Below are 17,086 nucleotides of genomic sequence, written 5' to 3' on the forward strand. Positions count from 1 at the left end.
TCATACTACTGAACATCTACAATACAACAGCTTTGTCTTCCATCTCCCTCATTGGCTTCACAGATATGAAGTTGGATGGAAAGAAGAGAAACTGGAGTGCTTGTAATCTCTTTGCCTCCTCTTTTCCTAGCACACACCCACCCCATGATTAAAACTGAGTTAAAGCAACAGGTACTGAGCTCACTGAATTAAACAGAGCAGTGACAAGTTCAGGTAATTACCGGCCAACACCAACAAAGGGATTGTTACATTCCCTGCACCACTATGATTGCAAAGAAATAAAGGAAGAAGCAGCTTTTTCAGACATTCTATTAATGACAGAACCACTCTCCTTCATTCAGATATTTCACAGGCAGCACAATCCTCACAAACAGCCTGGATTGCACCTCCCAGTCTGGGTGTAGTGCTCAGAGCTGCATCATGTCCTGGTTAAGGGCAAAACTGGGAGAAAACCTCCAAAGGGGCCCCTTCAGAAAGCAAACCCACACAGCCCTGTCACCAACCGGTTTGGGAAGGATTCCTGTTTATACAACAGGCACATCATCCCCAGCACACAGAATGAACAATACTGGATGGCACCACTCTGTCACTGCTCTGAAAAAGATGAGAAATTCAGAAAGTCTCTCTGGGGGTGGTCTCTCTGTTCTCAGTCCCTCGTGTGCTGGGGCAGCTGCTGCAGCCACAAGGTGCAAACTCTCGGTGTTTCCAGGTCCCCGTCTGGAGCAGGTTGGAGTAGTTCCAAAAAAGGGAGAGGAGAAACAGTTATGAAAAATTCAGACTGCTGAGCTAAACTAACTAATGAGCAGAAGCAAAAGCAAGAGCAATGCAGAAGCAAAGCTAAAAGCAAAAGCAGCACCATGTACTGTCCCGTCTATGTGTCCCACCAGCCGTGGGGGAGCGGCTGATAAGAAACCAAAACAAAACTTTCACTCTTCAGAGCCAGTCTTGAAGGCACAGAACATGATATCCAGCATGAACAGAACACACAAATAGGGATACAAGCATCATAATCTCAGCCTAGGATAGGCATCAGGTGTTTTAGCAGATCTGTACTCAGCTCCTCACAGCACAGCACTGTGAACACTGACTGTACTTGTATAAACTGGGAGGAAACAGGCAAAGAGAGAGCATGGAGCCCAAGGGAACCTCATTATCAGCGTCCTGACACAGGGACTGACTCCTGCTCACAAGCTGAGTGCTTTGAGGGCCTTGATTAATGTGCAGAACTCGGGCAGATGAATTCAAAGGTGCCCAGAAACTTCTGTGATCTGGATGAACCTGATAAATTCAGATAGGAATCTTCACATCTGCCAGCTGCTTATTAATGCACGTGGAAAAAATGCTTTTTTTAACAGTAAAATCTAAACCAGACATGAAAGAGCTGAACTTGTCTCCCAAAGAGTTCCAAAGGACAGAGGGACGTGGTCATCCAGCCACCCTGATGGCAAAAGAGGACAGTTCCAATACAGAACCTACTTTTCATATCCATACCCCATCTCCTGGGTGAAGTATGGGGACTTAGCATCCCCAGCAGAGGTTATATTACCCCATGATGGCAAGGGGGCAATATTTGGCAATATTTTACCCCATTTGTACATTTTAATGAGCACATTTGGCATTACTATCTCGGGGTATAGAACTATCTGTGTGTATCAGGCATGAAAATATAAAAAAAAACTCCAAAAAACTAACCAATACAGAAAATATTTAAAGGGTCTTTTCAAATTCATCCATAACAGCTCTATAGGAAGTGAAAAACTTTGGAGTTAGCCTTCTCTATGATTACATGGAACTCTCTTTTCATCCCAGGAACACATTCCAGTGTGTTACACACAAATGAATCACACACTTCCATGCCCACACTGAACTTTGTGTTTGCAAGGAAATCAGTGGAGAGCCTGATGTGACATTTGTAGAACCAGCTCCAGCCCAGGATCAGCCTCAGCTGAAGAACAAAGATGTTTTCATTTCTTATGATTTTAAAGCTCCAGAAAATTCTTTCTCCTCCTCCAAAATTGCTGTTGAATATTTAACTAAAACTATTCTGGAGCCAGCTCCAGTAATAAATACGGAGACAGCAAAATACCTGTAGAGCTTTTCCTTGATGAGTCTGTCTTAGAACTGTAAATCTGAAAATTTCAAAGTGTATTTCATACTGGAGAAGCTTCCGTATATGGATTTATTTTAAAAGGAAATTATTTATCATGTTTTTCACACCTGAGTATCTCAACTCCAACAATTTGACAGGTTTGTTTGATTTAGTTCATTGTTTAGTGCTTCTGTCTATGTTGTTTTCCTCAGTTTTGTGGTTTGGGGTTAGTTTTATTTTGTAAATTCTGGTGCCTGCTTTTAGGAAGAGATTCAATCACTGGAGCAGATTTCAGCGTGTACCTGGTGAGTCAATAAACAGATGGTGGAATTGCAGTGATGAGCATCACACCAGGAGAGACCCAGAGAGAGAATGATAAACAGCTCTGACAAGGAGCCCACCTCTCCCTCTGGTGTCACTCAAGGCATCAGCTCCTCCTGTGACTGATAAAAGCCTGATAAAAGCACAAGTGAGCTGTCCCAAACACCACAGGGATGACAGAAAGCCTCTCCGGTGAGAGGCAGGTTATTTTTCCAGCCAAACACTTTGAAAATCCACTAAGACAAAACTGAAGAGAGCTAGAACATCCCCTTGGAGGTCTGTGGAGAGGCTGGACTGAGGCTCAAGAGGCTCCTCCTGACCCTGTAACAGCAGAACAGACCCTACAAAAATGCCAGGAGCCTTAAAAGGATGTTAAGGTAGCAACAGGTACCAAGAAACTAATTTTGAGAGGCTTCTGGAGAGTGAAAACCTCAGAAAAACTGGCTCATAAAAATAGGATATAGATGCTGTAATATTCCCTCTTTATCAGCTCTGCTCGGATTCCTATCATATAGTGAGTGATTAATTTGGGCATCCAGAGTACCTGAAAGGGATCAAGGAATAAAAAACCAACAGCAAACACTTCTCCATACACCCCCACAGAGTTTAAAATGTTATCCACAGCCTTACCTAATGTGACAAGTGTCCTGGAAGGACACCAGCATTAATACAGACCTTAAATGATAACATTCTAGCCAATTTCCACAGCATTTTAAACAATCTTTATACAAGCAAGGCCCACATTTTGCTCAGAATACGAGGAACTGCCACGCAGCTTTTACTTTAAAGAAAATTACAGGCAGGAAATGTTCCATTCAGGTGTGAGCAGTGTAGTGAGACACAGAATCTCTGGGCTTTTTTTTAAACTGCCCTGTACAAAATTGTATTAAATTACTATATGTGCACCAGTGAGAGAGAAGAAATAGAGATGAGCTATTTCCACTGGAGCACCAAAGGATGGCAAGGGGGGCAGATGGAAATGATAGGTTTTTCTGGCCTGCCTATTATGATTGGAGAGTGCAAAGAGAAGAATAAATGTATTGTCATTTATTCAAGCCAGAAGACAGAGAAGCATTAGCACATACTGCAAATAGCTGCCCAGAGAACAGCATTTTCACAGGATTACAAATGTATCTCCTGCCACTAAACATACTGGAATAATTTGGAACTAATACTGTTATATTCTTTTGTATAAAATTGCCAGTAATTTCTTTTCAATAATACATTGCTCTTAGTGAAGCTGCCCACAGACAATCAAAGTGGCGTGTTTAATTTCATTGATCATTCCATGTGCTAAAACAGGTATTTACTGCCCAATTTGGGGTTTAGGAGTATCCACATTTCAAAGTAAAACTTCTCTTTTGATATCTACCAAACTTTTTCATTCAATATTGAGAAATGTGAAGTACTTTCTGTTCTAAATACTCCAATAAAGCTTCTTATGAATGGGGAAGCAAACAGATCTTTCAATTAAAATCTTCAATTAAAACACAATTTTAAATCTTAATCTTTGTTGAAGAAACACCCTGTGATTTTACGTTCCTCTGATCAAGAGAAATCACGTGAGAAGCAGAGATTTAGCTTGGATTTAGCAGGTTTAGGAGCAGGACTATCAATTGAGCAAAACCTCAATTACAGGCTAATTGAATGTATGCTCAAGTACATTATTACAATTCAATAATCATCTCTTCAGAATTAAACAATTCCAATTTGCTTTCATTTCCACCTGCGCACATGCATTACAAATTTGCTATTATTCACACTAAAATTAGTCAGGCTGGTTGGAAGCCCCAGTGTGTCACAGGGTAGCACCAAACTGACCTCAAATGAGCCACTTAACGTCACCTGCTTCCTAATCAGGGATGAGGAGCAGGATGGGACCTTCCACAACAATTTGATCCTGTTCAAGTTCCTTCCAGGTGGGTGCATTGCTGAGCAGCCCAGCAATGAAGCCGTCAGCATCTTTCCTGCTGGACATCAGGTTTTAATTTATTCTTTTATTTTCTAACTTGTTTGTATCAACAAACATGAAGTTCTCAAGCTGCACCAAGGGAAATACAGGTTGGAGATTGGGAAAAAGTTTTTCATGGAAAGAGTGACAAAGCTTTGGAATGTTCTGCCCGGGGAGGTGGTGGAGTCCCCATTCCCGGGTGTGTTTGACAAAGCCTGGATGTGGCACTGGGGGCCAGGGTTGAGTGGTTGGGGCTGGGCTGGACTCAATGACATTGGAGGTCTCTTGCAACCCAGTCATTCTGTGAATTCCGTGAATTCCAGGAACCTAACTGAGCCTGGAATGCTCTGATATCTGCTTGCTATGGAATCTGCCTTCCCTCTATTTAGCTGTGGTGCAGTCCTAGGTGTGCCACTCCTGGCAGCTCAATCCCCTTTTAATCTTGAATTAATTCCTCCAGATTTGAGCAAGATACAAGATCACTGGGTGGGAATGAAAAGCACTTGGCATCCAGCACAAGCATTCTCCTCGTGATCTGTGTGGTCCAAACATCTGCACCACACAACACTCCAAGGCATAACAAAGGCACCTGATCACCAAAGGACAGAGCAGTTGGCAGAAAGCAGCACAGTGGACAACCTGATCTGATTTCTACAGCTGTCCTCTGCTTTCATACCCTCCATTTAGATCAGTAAATTATACCCTGTGAGCAGACCCAGACTTGAAATTCCTCTTACCCCAAACACAGAGTACCTCAGGAACAACTCAGCCACCTTCTGAACTCACCACCTAAGAGTCAGTGAGCACTCCAGTGGTGCAGCTCTAGGTTGGGTTAAAAAATAAATAAATAAGAACCCAGCATAGGGGATGACACTTCACCACCTGCCTCAGGAAGCTGAGATTAAGACACCCCTTGCATGTGTCAGGCTCTTGAATCATGGTAATTAACATGGCTAAAATCCAAACACCCTTCAAGAACTACTGATGCTTTTATTCTGGACTTCAGGGTGTCAGCAGAATCAACCCCAGCATTTACTGCCAGCAGCCCTGAACAGTCTCTGCTGACATGCAATGCTCCACCACAAGATTATTTCTGCCTGATAAAATACTGGAAAGGAAAGCAGCTTGTGAAGCTGACTGACAGCCAAACTATTCAGCTGACTACAGCAAAAGCCTTCATAGCCACCATATTCTACTACAAAACTTCCCAAAGAAGGCTGTGTCCAAAGTTTAAATTCAAATACCAGAGATACCAACTTAATCTCATGTCACTTTCACCCTTTTTCCTTATTTTAACACAAATGAAAGGAGGTCCAACAGAATGCCAGTTTTTATAGACAGTTATCTGTGGTATTTTCTGGGTTCTCCAGATGGAGGAGGAATTGAGAATCTGACTCTGTATTCTTACAAGGCATTATATTATATTATATTATATTATATTATATTACATTATATTATATTATATTATATTATATTATATTATATTATATTACATTATATTATATTTTGTGCTATACTAAAACTATAGAGAAATAAAAGAATAGAGAAAGGATACTGACAAAAGCCTTAACAAGGTACTAATGAAAACTTGTGACTCTCTCCAGAGTCTCGACACAGCCGGCTGTGATTGGTTATTAAGTTAAAACAATTCACATGAAACTAATAAAACAACAACCAGTTGCTAAACAATGCCCAAACCACATTCCAAAGCAGCAAAACACAGGAGAAGCGAATCAAACAACTACCATTTTCATTTTTCTTTGATGTTCCTCTACTTTCCAGGAGAAGAAATCCTGGGCAAAGAGAATTTTTCAGAAAATATGGCAGCTATCCCCCAGGAGGAAGCACTCCTTGTGCATGAAGATGGTTTGCTGCTCCTACCTTTGACGATGAGCTCGGCGTAGTTGGAGACGCCGGAGCCGCCGTCGGAGCGGATGACGCAGCGGTACTTGCTGATGCTGCGCTGCGACGTGTCGGCCACGCTGACCGTGGCTGAGAAACGCCTGTGGTTGACCACTCGAGTGACCATCAGGGCTGTGTCCCTCCCGTTCCACTGCTGCAGGGGCAGAGAGAAATAATGCCATCATGGAGACAGGTAGGTTAGGTGTTGGTGCATCTGTGTGTGAGTCGCTCCTTGGGGTGATTAACGTGGTCAGAGTTCTACTTTCTCGTTGTTGGGAGAGGTTTTGGATAAGTATGGCTTTTCAAGGGAAGGATTCAGCCAGGTCTGTGTGAGCTGGGCCTTAAATATGAGGGTGCTTAGGCCCTGGCACAGGGTGCCCAGAGCAGCTGTGGCTGCCCCTGGATCCCTGGAAGTGTCCAAGGCCAGGCTGGACAGGGCTTGGAGCAACCTGGGACAGTTGAAGGTCCCTGCCCATGGCAGGATGGGACTGGATGAGCTTTAAGGTCCCTTCCAACCCAAACCTGTGATTCTATGATATATTTAAGTTTCCATTTCTATTTAATAGTTGAGATATATCTGGGCTTTTGGTGTGTCCTAAGGATACAAAGAGAATAAAGTGTCTGGAAGGGAACCCATATGAGGGGCAGGACACTGAGGACACTTGGCTTGGTCAGAGTAGGAGCTCTGTGACAGGGACAGGAGCCAGGGCATGGCTGGAGCTGTGTCAGAGGCGTTTAGGTTGGATACCAGGGAAAGGCTCTTCCCCAGAGGTGCTGGCACTGCCCAGGCTCCCCAGGGAATGGGCACTGAGGCTGCCAGAGCTCCAGGAGCTGCCAGGGATGCCCAGGGTGGGGCTGTTGGGGTGTCTGGGCAGGGCTGGGGATGGGTGATCCTATGGGTCCCTTCAGTTCAGGACATTCTGTGATTTTAAGATTAATTCCTGTAAAGGCTGCAGGGGGCAGCTCTCACTGCCACCGTGCACTTCCATCCAGTGTAATTAGAGGCCCGGCTTGGATGAGAAAACACAAGAGCTGAAGGCTTTGTTTCACCTACAAACACTACAAATGAACAGATTCTGTAAATTTGGCCTTTTCAGATGCAAAACTCTGATTCTGGACCAATTTAAATAAATTGGTTGGATGAGCAGACATCCTTGTATATCTAACATTCCCCAATAAACCTCTCTACGAATGCCAGACCACATTTTTCCAGTTGGAAAAGGGACAGACAAAGAATTAGCCAGAAATTGTTCTCTACAGTATAAACACCTCGACTTGCTCATTTGTCCAGTTTATTAGGAATTTCAAAGAAAAGCACATTGCTGTTTTGGCAGTTTCCACTAAATAGTTTTTAGGGGTGTTTCCAAGGCTATTTTCATTAAATGTTGTAGTTTCAGAGAATGGAAAGCAGGTTTTCATTAACAATAGCAATTCTTTCCTTTCCAACTCAGGGAAATGTTCATATTGCTGTAGGTCAGAATTGTTTTTACACACATGTAATTGTAACTGGGGAAATATTTTAATGAAAGAACCAAAAAAAGGTAAGTCAAAAATATATCTCAGTGGGTGCTAGACGTACACCACAGGTAAATAAATTTAGGTTAAAAATGTAATTTTTAGAACAGCTGTGATGAGAGTATAGTTACTGAGCATAAAATCATTTTAATATAATGCCAACTACATGTATCACCAACTTAAGCCTTTTTCCCAGTACTATTTTTAATTTTTATGATTACATAAGCCAATTCCTTGATTTAAGCTAGATTTGAAAATGTTATTTTTAAATTTTATTAAAATGCCTGAAGTCAATTATAAAATTTGATAAAATCTGGTAATTATTTGACTACAAAAGCCCTTCCTGTCTGCCCCAGATGTTACAACTATGGGGTGATCAAACTTCAGTCACATCATTCCAAGCTGAGAATAAAACTTTTGGACTGGCTTTAGTGTTCTCCAAATTATCTTGGCTTTGTATACATACAACAGGAATCCTCTTGACTTGTTTAGGAGTTAAACATTTAGGAATTCAATGATTTTAAAAGCTTCTGGAATGGTAATGCTGGGAGTGTATCCATCGGAAAAATTCAAGGGGAAGGAGAAGTTATTGCGTCCTTCACTGGGACACACACACCCCATGTGCTGACGTTGGGATTGGTGTCAATTCTAACACTGACAATGAATTCCCAAGGTTTTTGCTGCAGCCACCAGAAGAGCAGGACCCAGACAAGTTTCATCAGTAGACTGCAAATAAAACATCCAGGGAGGGAAAGTTTTACTCTTTTAGAGAGTGACTTAAAGGAACAAGACCAAATCAGCTGTCAATGCAGCCAAGGGAAACTGGGAGCAAAAAGAACTGGCTGCAAACTGGGTTTGCCTATTTTAACCACCCAGATAAGTAATTTCAGACCTTGGAGATTTCCTTCTTAACAAATATCAATTGACTCCAGGCTAAACAGTTTTGGGGTGAAAGGAAAGCAGATGGCACAATAAAGCAGAAGAGAGCTGTTCCACTTCCTCTCCCTTCTGCTTTATGGCTGAGTGTTTACAGGTACATGGGGCATTTGTTTGAAATTTGCAGAATTTTACTGTCACTGGCCATTTTTTCCTTTTTCTGTCTCCTAATTCCATACTTTATCACCTCAAACTCTCACCTATAAGCATTTTACAGCAGCTCTTCAAAGGATTGTGATGAAAACCTTTTGCTTCGCCACCAATCTTTCTCCAGCTATTCATTTCACTTGCAAAAGCAAAGAAAGCCCCAAATGAACCAGAAAAAGCCATTTCTTTACCTGGAGCCAGAGCTTGTCGTGCTGTGACCACTTTCCCCCGGCGATGCACTGGAAGGTGGCGTTCTGCCCCACGTTCACCTCCACGTTCTGCAGCCGCAGGAAATGCGGGGCTTTTCCTGACAAAAGAGGCACAGGATTGTAGCCATGATATTTTCTGAAATATCCTTTCTTTCAGATTTTTTTTCCCTGAGAAGCTGGGAGGCCTCAGGAACAAAATGTAAACATTGATTATCTGCTGCTGTGGAATGCAACAGGTGTATCTGTGATTGGTCTCATGTGGTTGTTTCTAATTAATGGCCAATCACAGTCAGCTGGCTCAGACTCTGTCTGAGCCACAAGCTTTTGTTATCATTCTTTCTTTCTTTTTTATTCTTAGCTATCCTTCTGATGAAATCCTTTCTTCTATTCTTTTAGTATAGTTTTAATATAATATATATCATAAAATAATAAATCAGCCTTCTGAAACATGGAGTCAGATCCTCATCTCTTCCCTCATCCTGGGACCCCTGTGAACGCTGTCACAGAGGATGGCAAGGGTAGAGCCAGGCAGGAACCACCCCTGCTGCACCCACCCAAGCACCCAGCAAAGCCTTTGCAAAAGTGGTTTTGCAAAACAAAGCCGCCCTTGGGTGTTGAACTGCTCCCTGTAGGGAGAAGTGGTGATGGAGCTGGGAAAAGGTGGCCTGGCACCTCTGAAAATACAGATTTGGATCAAATCACAAGTTCATGGTAACTGGCACAATTTCTTATTGCCTGCTATAAAGAGTAATTGAGTCATCTCTTTTCTTCACAAAACTATGTTTCTAAAAAGGTCAAAAAAAGTCAAATGCTTTTGTGCTTGTCAAGCATGACTGACCCAAACCCCATTTTCACATGAGTCTTTTATTCTTTTTCTTTTCTTGACTATCAAATACGTCCTAGACCTTTAGAATAATGCTTCATCAATATCAAATCAGATTTTATGAAATATTCATCTAACTGACAGTATTGTATCACTGGCTTAGTTTAAGATCACTGATATCAATGTTTTGCTGACACTAAATTCAGCATTAGTTCAAAATTAAACCAGTGATATTAAAAATGCAGACATTGGGGTTTTTTCACAAAGAAACTAGATGAGAGGATTATCTTTTTGATTAAATATCAGACTGAGTTAGGTCTCTATTTAACTAAAAGTATAAACAAGATTACAAGAGCAAATGCAACACCTTTAGGTGAACCATTTTCTTGCAGAAAAAGGTTTGTGCATCATTTGAAAAATTGTAGTATGACACTGAAAAAACACCTAAAAAGGTCAGTGTTTTATATCTGCACATTTTCTAGTATGATTAGACACTGAAATACATGATTTCAGAGGACAATATAACCTCTCTTCTGTTGGAGCAAACAGCTTTAAAGGGAAGTGGGCATCTGTGGCTGTGCATGGCTGAAACTTGATGTGCAAGTGTTTGACACATGAGCAGAGAACACATGTTCATACACCATGTCAAATGTTTTTATCTGCTCCTGTGCCCCCTCCAGCACAGCTCACTGACAGCTCCTGAAGGACAGGGACAGGGACTCTGCACCGTCCTGCTTTCTGGGCAGCAGGGTTTGCATCAAGCTTTACTGGCAAACTCCCTCTGGGTGACATTCAGAACGTTCTACAGGGTATTTCAGGACCATTTTAATATTTGTGCCTGCAGCCTAAAGTGTGCAGCTGTAAGTCAGCTACAAATACAAAGCTGTGGAGTCCCATCAATGGCATCATTCTGGTCCTTGGGTGTGCCCAGCTTCTGGAGCAAGATGTGCTGTGATGGCAAGGACTCATTCACACAGAGCCAATGAGCTTTCAGCATAAGGAAAATGGTATTGCTTCACAGGACAAAGGAAAACAAGAGGCAGCACCAGCAATACATTTATTTTTCTGTATTACTGTGTCATTAGGGGCATTTCACTGCTTTTTGCTGACTGGTTTGCCTGCCTTTATCATCTGTGAAGGTAAAGCAGAAATGAAGAAATGAGACCAATGATTTCAGTAACCTCCAGGGCCACCAGGAGCTTCACTGCCCCCGTGTTTTGATTTCCAACAATTGTAAAAGGAATCTGAGGGGCAAAGGCTGTGCAAGGGAAGGGAGCACGTGGGTGATGTTCACCCTGGTGACTGACACTGCTGAACAACAAAAGCAGCACTGGGAACCCGACAGGAGCAGCATTTACAGACACTGCAGAGAACTTCAGCTTGCAATGGGCTCTGTATGCTGGGGGTTGTAAACAGATTGAAAAAAAACCCAACCAACCAACTCTGTTTCAAACATTTTGTTGCTGAGTCACCAAGAGTGCATTTAATTTTAACAAGGACCTGTATATACTTGAAGAAATGGATTCAAAATCAGTTTACCTAATTAAGCAGGGATACAACACAGCATCCTGCCTAACTGCTTTAAATCCCATCATTTTCTTGTTGAGGCCCTGCCCCAGGGTTTGTTTAGTGGCCTCTATCCCAGGGAAGGGACCAGCAGTCACCCAGCACACTGTGGAAGGCACAGAGCATTTGGGGATTTGTCTGGATGCTGCCAGATATCAGCAACATCTGGTTAATACAGACTGTAAGTATTCCTTAATGAAGTAAATGCACCCAAAGGCCTGAGCAACGAGCACATGGTAAATACAAATATAATTTACTTAAGCAGCAATTAAGCATACTGCAGTTATCAGAAATGTCCTGTTAAACTTGAGCAGAACCATGTCTGTCACATTGAAAGGCAGATGTTCTTTGACATTCTGATCACAGCAAAAACAGTTTATTTCACTCCATCTACAAGATCCATCATTTTTTGTGAGCAGCTGTCACTGACTCACTGAAACCATGAGCCAGAAAGAGGGGGCTGTTAAAAAAGATCTTTAAATGGACCTGTACATTACATCCATAAAATATACAAAGTCCCCAAGCCCCACAAGAGGTGGGTAAAGGAACCAAATGAGTTCAGGCTCAAAGACTGAGGCACAATGTTTTTTAAACATAAAAAAGTAAATAAATCTCAGCTTATTGTTGTGTCTGCAAAAGAAGAAATGCAGCACTAACATTTTTGAATAGTGTAATGAACCTGCATTAGTTTCTATTCCTGTATAAGTGCAGTGTCTGAATAAGATTAATTTTTAATCTCTGCACAGCTTTCTGAGCAGATCTAATACATTGAAACCATCCAACCTTTGGGACAGGCCTCTTACCAAGGAAACACTGAAACAATTTGTTTGGTTGTTCTTTTCTAAAGGTATTATGAGAAGCATTTTAGATTGTTTTCTACAGCGGTAAGATTAAGAAACAATAAAACCATCAGTTTATTAGCAAGTAAAGAAGAGAGAATTCCACTAGCCATAAACTGAGAGCAGCTTTGCCTTTTGTACAGTTTGCAAAAATAGAAAATTAAGCAAGGCTGACTGTCCTTAGGGGTCTTGGAGGGAGACAAGACATTTTAGTGCTGATCCAACTGGGTAAATCTCTCCTTTGGACACAAACTGTGGCCTACACCATGCTGGTACAGTCAGAAAAATAAAGAGTGCTCACTGCAGGGGTGGGCGAGGACTCTGACTTCATCCACAGCTATGTACCCAGGGTGTCCTTTCAAAGAGACAGACTCAAATATCACCTGAAATACAAAAGAAAAAAAATTATGAGAAAGAACATTTGCATCATCAATTTCAGCAGTCACCACATTCTGCTGCTATTCCAAGTCTGAGTCATTCAAGGCATTTTATTAACAATGGAGGGATACCAGGGCAATTCAGAGTGTGAGTGCAACACCAAATCTGATGGGGAAGCAAAACAAAGGATTAGAGCAACATTCAATAGGATTAAAGACAGCTCTGTGCATCTCTGATGTGGAAAAGCAATAAGTGTCCTGGGTATATGCATACACCTATATTCTTTTAAGCACTAGTCCAAGAACATTAGGTGGAAAAAAAAAATTGATATCTTGCTCTCAGTATGCCTTGGAAAATTGGACAAAGCACTACACGCGTCAGAATTATCTTCCTGAATAAGTGTCAATGCATTCTAGTAGTTTGTAACTTCTAATTCACTACTAGAACACAGAGTTAACTGTTTAAAACTGGTGTTCAACAGCTCTTTTTGTTCTAAATAAGAGCTGGCATTCCCAGCCTGTCACTGTTCAGCCTCTTCTTTATCTCCTTCATCAAAAGATTTAATACAGTAAAAGATTCAACTGTCCAAATATTGCCGTGGATGAAAATTGACCAGAAATATCCTTTCTAACTACAGAATTGCTGATGTTCATTTTTCTTTGCATTTGAGCTTCCAGAACATGATTTCTTATGTTTTCATGACTTGCTAAGATCTCTTCCTCCAATTTAAAACACAGTCAGAAGTGAGATCTCCTGAAATACATCCATAACTAAAAAAAAAAGACATAAAAACGGGCAAAGACAAGTTAAGAAAAGCTCAGGTGCTAAAAATATGCAGAACCAAAGTTCTCCTCCAGAGGGGACTGGACAACAATTAGGCTGCCCAGGAAATACTAGGAAGAAGCAAGCCACTGGAAGATAAAGTAATCCAAAAACCATTAGCAAGTGTTTTGTGTTATCAAGGTCCTTGATAGCCTTTTTAGGGACTGTATAAAATAAGAGTATAAAATAGGAGTCTTTAGTATGGAAATTATAATTACTTTAGCAATTAAATATCATTCATTATAAAAATTACATTTACTGGGAAGGTCATGCAAGGCTCTACTGCAATTCCCTTCAGATCTGAATTCAAGTGCAACATTTCAGCTACAAAATCTTATTTTGGTTTTACATTTGTGAAAAGTCATAAGCCACAACAAACTAATTCTCAATTATCTGCAAGTCAAGAACTTGCTAAGTTCTCCGAGGCACCGGCATCAGGTATGAGTGGATGGCAAAAGTAAGCACCAATGCACAGAGAATTGGCTTTGGTTAATTACCAACATGTGCAGGGTCTCTAATACAGCACAGTCTGACTTAATAATAACCAACTCAGCCTCTAAAAAATCCCTGTCCACTGGTGCAGAATCCACTGAGTAGAGGATTCCTCTCAATTCAAGCAATATTGTTAGACTATTTTATTCTGTTCTGCTTTACACTCAGACATTCCCAGCCCTTTGCCAGTTCAAACTTACACATTATTGTCTTTTTGTGTACTTTGAAGTATCTCATCCCTATCAAAGTGAGAAGCATGGAAGCACCTGAGCTTTCCTGAAAACTGGGAATTGAGCCTCAGCATGGGGAAAAGGCAGGAATAAATGTTTATGGGGCCCATTTCTGCAAATCTCATGCTCACTGTCCCTCATGTCCTTTTAAATCCAATTGGAAATGCAGCATGATGGTTGAGGCAGGCGATGCTTTTCAATTAATAATGCTTTGCATTTAAAGGACTCCACAGAAATTAATACAACTGACAATACAAAGCATCACTCTTTAAAAAAGCATTCTTAAATGCTCCTGAGGTGTGCAAACACAAAGTCATTTCATGTTTCCCTCCCCCTGAACAAGCCCCCGTTGCAGCTGTGATTTACCAACAATGTCTGTGTTAGCAGCCTAGCCCAGCTCATCTGTTGTGCTACAGCACTTTTCTCCAGGCATGGATCAATAACATTCCTTGCTATACATCACAAAAACACCTTCCTGGCAGGCTCTAGTGCTGCCCTTGGTGCATTCTGGGACCGAGTTCATCCTTATGGCAAGCAGTAATTCAAGATTACACGTATTGCCTTTCTCCAAGAACCATTAGAGCTTTTCCTCGCTACGCTGGAAAACATTTGCAGGCTGACAATCCAAGTACAAGTAACTCCAGGGTAGACATGATAAATCTCCCCACGTTTTTCTGTCTCAGCTAAGTGCTTCTGCAGCCAGATGACTCCCATGACCCTTGCACAGACCTCAAACACAACCTCTGGCAGCTGCTTTGGATCCCAGTTTTCCAGTAGCCACATCTCCAAAGTTCAAAGTACTTGACAAAGCCTTGGATCAGGGCAAAGAGCTTCAGATTGTTCTGCCTGGCTGAATTTTTGGTGCACATCCCAGTCCAGGATGGTGTGGTTTCTGTGAATCAGGAGGATAATTGACATTTTGCCTGATGCAGAGTTCAATATTTAGGGAAAATGTTGGTTTTGCATGGTCTTTTCAAAATACAGAACAGGCTGTCAGGCTTCTTGTGTGCAGAGAGTTCTCCAGGAATACAATTTTGATTTAAAGCTGACAAAGAAATGGCAAGTGTGAGGGTGCAGAGGCCCTGGCACAGGGTGCCCAGAGCAGCTGTGGCTGCCCCTGGATCCCTGGCAGTGCCTAAGGCCAGGCTGGATGGGGCTGGGAGCACCCTGGGACAGTGGGAGGTGTCCCTGCCGTGGCAGGGGTGGAATGTGATGATCTTTGGGGTCCCTTCTAACCCAAGCCCTGCCAGGATTTTATTAAGTAACCCTGCAATGGCACATTCTAGATCATGAGTGTGAAAAACAAGACACTTCTCAGGCAGCAACACAGCCAAGTTTTGTCATCCTCCCACCTCTGGACTTATTTAGGCAGAAGTGTTACTTCAGGCTGGCAAATACCAATAATTTTCCTCTTCAATTTTTCAAGCTTCAAGTTCTCTTTTTTTTCCTTTTTACTTTTTCTTAAACCTTGCTTAAATGTAGAAACTCACAGGACTACAGACCACCAACAGGGTGATTTATAAATCAGAGGCTGAAATCAATCTACTAGACCCCCATAATATCCAGGGCAGATCTCAGATTTTAAAAGCCATGCTTAAGGATCAAAAATACAAGGATGACCAGATGATATCCCTCGCACTCATCACAAATTTAAAGAGAATCCCCTTGCATCTTCTAGGAAGGAACTACTCCTGGGCAGGGACTGCTGCCTTCCAATTCATTCAGTTTTGTGCTTCAGTAGAAAATTCTTGTTTGATTTAAAGGATTCTTTTGCTCAAGAAAAGCAAACTTGACCTGCCAAAGTACTTGTAAAAGACCTAAGTGAGGCTCAGGAAGCCTCCTATTGATATATCTGAGAGCAGGATCCCTCTTAGTGTGAGATCAGACCGCCTTTTGCAGGTTTTTCAAGCACCGATTTTCTGGGTGAAAGATCATTTCTGTTATCTCTGTGGAGCACCAAGGATGAAGCAAATTCTGCTTCATGCTCAGGATCATGTTAATATGAATGGAGTAGGAGCACTCCAGTGTGCCTTCAGAACAGTCACAAGTTGTGCACTGCCCTTAAAACACCATTTTCCACACATTTGCATCTCTTTATCCTTCCCTCTCGCCTGCCTGGTGCACTCTGTGGATTCTGCTGGTATCCACAACTCTTTCAGAGGCAGAACATTAAAGCATCTTCCTCCAGCTCAGATTTTACAGACCTCCTACCCAGTTATTAGAAGCAAGAAAAAGAGAGGCTTTTCTACCTGCTGGTTTTTATACACAGACTATTTGCTGCCTTTTCATAGTTCATTCTATCCCGGTGCCTGTCTCACTCATGGCTTTTATTAGTATCACATGGACATCAAATCTCCTGCAAGGTTTAGGATGCAATTACCTCCCAGGCTTTTTTTTTTTTTTTGGTGTGTGTATTGAATATAAAACAAGGCAAAAGTACCCCTTCAACCAGTAAAAAGCAGTATGTGAGTCCATTGTGTGTGAACAATCTAACTGAAATTAAAACAATGGCTGCAAAGTTGCCACATGAATTTTGAAGCAGACAACTAATAAGTTGGTGTAAAACTAATATAACTAAAAAATAGTGTAGCCATTACATTCCTTGGCTTTGTCCTTGTCTAAAAAGAAATTATCTTCTGACAGAATAAATAAAGCTGAGCTAGAAAGAGGAGGAGCTGAGGATCTAGTGAAGAATATCTACATATGATATGGTACAAGAATTTATTAGTACCCTACATCCTTACACCCCTTATATAGGCACAAGATGCAAAGCCAAGACAAAAAATGTTCCTTCTTATGTAACCAAGGTCCAAAATTAATCCAGGGAGATTTATACAAAGTATAGATATATATCTAGAAACTGTTT

At 41.6% G+C, this 17,086-nt stretch overlaps 1 protein-coding gene across 5 annotated transcripts in view; it reads right to left on the reverse strand.

Moving 5' to 3' along the window:
• The window catches only part of PTPRT (protein tyrosine phosphatase receptor type T), a 482,418-nt gene that overhangs the window by 281,402 nt on the left and 183,930 nt on the right, over positions 1-17,086 (reverse strand). For all 5 annotated transcript variants that reach the window (XM_064730049.1, XM_064730046.1, XM_064730048.1 and 2 more), the window contains exons 4-6: positions 12,600-12,681; positions 9,053-9,168; positions 6,243-6,417 (exon numbers count right to left, since the gene is read on the reverse strand). In XM_064730049.1, coding sequence (XP_064586119.1) covers positions 6,243-6,417; positions 9,053-9,168; positions 12,600-12,681 — 373 coding nt within the window. The remainder of the gene's footprint in view (positions 1-6,242; positions 6,418-9,052; positions 9,169-12,599; positions 12,682-17,086) is intronic.

Source organism: Zonotrichia leucophrys, chromosome 20 (assembly GCF_028769735.1).
Source record: "Zonotrichia leucophrys gambelii isolate GWCS_2022_RI chromosome 20, RI_Zleu_2.0, whole genome shotgun sequence".
Lineage (NCBI taxonomy): Eukaryota > Metazoa > Chordata > Aves > Passeriformes > Passerellidae > Zonotrichia > Zonotrichia leucophrys.